We start from the raw sequence: 3,970 nt of genomic DNA on the forward strand, positions 1-3,970 counted from the left end.
AGATCACCCGTGATTATGAGGAAGGGAAATGTGAATGGGATGTTCTGGACCATTTTTTTTTATTCGCTCTTGGATCAGAAAAGATTGATTGGTGGGAGACAATAATCCCTATATGTTAAACAGGTGGAAGTCATTACTTTCCACCAATATAAATGTTGGATCAAGAGATAGTCCAACGTTTACGCACCATAGGATCCATTCCAAGGGAAATAATATATTTTTGGGAGGTCAGATCCTCTGATTTAAATTTTTTAGATTAGAAAAGCTCCTGTTTATTTATTGGTTGGATAAACTAGACTCTATCTATTTAACATGTGAAATTCAACCCACCCAACTAATGAATAAATAAGGGACTAAAATTTATCGAGAGATCTTGAGCCAAAGATCACTGCCCCATTTTTGGAGAGATGTTGCGAAAGAGAAGGTAAAGGAGGATAAATTGGGTTTTTAAAAATAAAATATCAGTGTGAAAGAAAGTGTATGCTAGTTTAAGAAACAAAGTATATTATACATTATTAAAAATCAAGAAAGTATTTTCATATATTTTATTTTTAATTAAATTTGATAAAATAAATATGATGCATTTTAATAATTACCCTATTTTAGAAAATACTAAATTTAAATAAACGTATAAGATAAATAAATAAATTTGCACATCATGCACCCATCCCAGTCGCTCTCTCTCTGTCTCTCTTTCTCGTGCGCCGCAGCGATTGCCGCCGCCGCCGCCTGCCGCCGTCGATCCGGCGGCATACTTCATCCCCATCTCTCTCGCTTTTTAGCCGCAGCAGCACATCGCACGCCACCGCACCTTCTAGTCGCCGCCGTCCATCCGAAATCCCCCGCAGCCCTCCGCTCTCTTACTCAAAGGAGCAGCGGAGAATAAATCCTTCTCCTTCCGTCTCTTTCTAGTCTGAGCAGGGGTTTCCTCTTGCCCTCATCCTCTAGAGCATCTACCGCTCCATCCCTCTCCGTTGCTTGTGTGTGCGCGCGCCGAGCGGAAAACCTAAATCCTCTAGAGCAGCAACCGCTCCATCCCTCAACCCTAAATCCTCTTTCGCCGCCTGAGCAGCAGTGGGAGCTCTCTCCTTCGCCAACCAGCAGTAGCTGCCCTCTCGGCCCCCTTTTTTCTAGGTTTGTAGACACCTTCAATTCATTTAACTTGCTGCAATTTTGAATTCCTTCCTGTACCTTCATTTGAAAGCAGTATACCTTTTCGTTTTTATCTCCAGCATCTCGAGTAGCTTTGGATGTGGGTCTCCAAGGGCAGGCTTCTATCTTTCAGTGCCACTTCAACTGTTCTTTGTATGTTTCCTTATTTTCTGATTTTTTTTTTTAGAACAATTTGCAGTAAATATTCCTCATTTATATCATTATATGTTCTTTTGATTGCCCAATTCTAGTTTTCCATGATTATAAATGCTAATTGTGATAGGTTGGGTTCTCCTACAATCTCTAGTTTGTCTTCCTATTCAAATTTGCAGAACTATGTTCCTACTCATAATTTAAACTTGATGTTCAATGGACCTCACAAGGATATACTCATGGTTATCATTTCAGGTCAATTTTCACTTGCGAACCACGACTATGTTCTTAAGCATAAGTATGCGTCTATTGCGCCGAGCAACAGTCATTGCATCAAAGATTCATTAGTGAACAAATACTCTTGCTTTGGACCATCTTCGCACTTTACGAAGAATAACTTTTGTAATGCTTCCATTTCATATCCTGTTATATGTTCACAAGAGTTGTTGTGCTCCTCGAGACGATATTATTTAGGTTCGCCATCAGAATCTGAGAGTATATCTTTGCCCAATCGTGATGGTTTGGCTTCGGTTGATGATTCATGTGCTAGTGATGCTATGGCAATTCAGAAGATACTCAAGTCTCATGATAAAAGCTCTGGGCTTTCATCAGCTCTTGATGAATGCAAGATTCAGTTAACTGAGGACTTAGTTGTGCTTGTTCTTCGGAGGAATCGCTCCGATTGGAAGCTTGCACTATCTTTTTTCAAGTGGGCTTCCACGCAGACTAACTATTTGCATGGACCGAGGGCTTATAACGAGATACTTGATATTCTTGGTAGGATGAAACAGGTCAAATTAATGCAAGAGACGTTTGATGAGATTCCTAAAGATAGGCAAGGATCTGCCATCAATAACAAAACCTTTGCGATCCTTATGCATAGATATTCAGGTGCTCACAAAGTGCAAGAAGCTATAGGCATTTTCTATAAAAGGATAGATTATGGATTTGAACTAGACTTGATTGGCTTCCAGCAACTTCTTATGTCACTTTGCAGATATAAACATGTCGAGGAGGCAGAAGCTTTATTTCTTCAGAAACAAGATCAGTTTCCACCGGTTATAAAGAGCAGAAATATCATCCTGAATGGCTGGTGTGTTTTGGGAAGTTTACATGATACAACGAGATTTTGGAATGACATAAATAAATCTGGTTGCAAACCAGATTTGTACACCTATAGCATTTTTATTAAATCATTGACTAAATCTGGAAAACTTGGTACCGCCGTGCAGTTGTTCACATCCATGTGGGAGAAGGGTTGTGATCCAGATGTTACAATCTGTAATTGTATCATCGATACATTGTGCTTTAAGAAGAAAGTTCCTCAAGCACTTGAGATTTTCTCTGAAATGACCGATCGAGGTTGCCTTCTTGATGTGTCGACCTACAATTCCCTCATCAAACATCTTTGTAAGATCAATAGGATGCAAAAAGTACACGAGCTTCTGAATGAGATGGAAGAAAAAGGTTGCAATCCGAATACTAGAACTTATTCTTACATCTTGAAAACGGCTGACAAACCGGAAGAGGTTACTGCCTTGTTGCAGAGAATGGAAAGGACTAGTTGCAAACTTGACTCGGATACTTACAATCTGCTACTGAACCTGTATATGCAGTGGAAGCACCAAAAGGGCAGTGGATCTATATGGGCCGAAATGAAGAGAAGTGGCCTGGGACCGGATCAGCGATCTTATACTATAATGGTTCATCAACTACATAGCCAAGGGAAGCTAGAAGAGGCCTTGCAATTCTATAAAGAAATGAGAGCAAAAGGAATGATCCCAGAGCCTAGAACAAAACTGTTAATAAACTCAATTCGATTACAAAAAGAGAGAAGAGAATGATTCATCTTCTCTTTCTTGTGCTGGTACAGAGAGGAAGAATTTATGAGCTGTTTTTTCTGTCAATTGAGTTTGAGTTGATATCTTCAGTATCTTCTGCAAATTGCTCATGTTCTACATCCTTCAAGTACTAATTGATCAGCTAGTTGTTTCCTTTAAGCACATGAATGTGCGATTCTTTTTCCTGTCAAACAAAGTATGACCATGTGATTGTACATTATTTTAATTCATTTAACAAAGAGATTGTGTAATTAGTTTATATATCTTCCCATTGAAGAAAATTAATCCGTAATGCTATAAATCAATTCGTGGATAATTAATTAACCTTGGGACCACCTGGATTTGTTTTCCCCTTCCATGGACACAATGTGGCATCCACCCATAATCAGAAGTCATTTGGGCCAAAACCCATCCATGGAGAGGTTTTGTGCCAGAATTAAAGAATGCTCCTACAAACTCACTACCTCTCTCCTTCCGGGTCATGCTGGTATAGATCATTAAAACCTATGCCTGACCCATTAAAATTGGAGCTCATTGTTGTCACATATCTTTGAAATGGGTGAGTCATCATTACCTATCTCTTATTTCTATATTAATTACATTTTCTTATTTTCACCTAATCAATTATCCAACTCTTACCTCTTTCCATTTCAATATCTCTTAAAAACCCTAGCCGTTGTGATCTCGTTCTCTCATTAGTACTTTGTATTTCTCCTCCTTCCCTCATCGATGATGTTAGAGTTAAGAAGATGACAGGACACCCCTTTTCTCATCTTCTAACCCGTTGAAATTCTTCCATTAATAGAGGAAGAGGATTATCTTCC

The 3,970-nt window shown here is 39.0% G+C and overlaps 1 protein-coding gene across 2 annotated transcripts; it reads left to right on the forward strand.

Moving 5' to 3' along the window:
- The first annotated feature begins 666 nt into the window (after positions 1-666).
- On the forward strand, positions 667-3,407 carry LOC122045741 (putative pentatricopeptide repeat-containing protein At3g15200). 2 transcript variants are annotated; one of them, XM_042606092.1, is made up of 3 exons: positions 667-1,134; positions 1,233-1,305; positions 1,561-3,407. In XM_042606092.1, the coding sequence occupies exons 2-3, from the start codon at positions 1,251-1,253 to the stop codon at positions 3,147-3,149; spliced, it is 1,644 nt and encodes a 547-aa protein (XP_042462026.1). In that variant the 5' UTR covers positions 667-1,134; positions 1,233-1,250; the 3' UTR covers positions 3,150-3,407. The 2 variants fall into 2 exon arrangements, with proteins under 2 accessions (XP_042462026.1, XP_042462027.1); XM_042606093.1 differs by having other exon boundaries at positions 1,242-1,305.
- Positions 3,408-3,970: the final 563 nt, after the last annotated feature.

Source organism: Zingiber officinale, chromosome 2B (assembly GCF_018446385.1).
Source record: "Zingiber officinale cultivar Zhangliang chromosome 2B, Zo_v1.1, whole genome shotgun sequence".
NCBI lineage: Eukaryota > Viridiplantae > Streptophyta > Magnoliopsida > Zingiberales > Zingiberaceae > Zingiber > Zingiber officinale.

Bases quoted from the DNA above. Each gene is read 5' to 3' on its own strand.
- LOC122045741 (XM_042606092.1), top strand. From the start codon at position 1,251: ATGTGGGTCTCCAAGGGCAGGCTTCTATCTTTCAGTGCCACTTCAACT. The intron at 1,306-1,560 runs GTATGTTTCCTT...TTATCATTTCAG, and splicing joins TGCCACTTCAACTGTTCTTT to GTCAATTTTCACTTGCGAAC.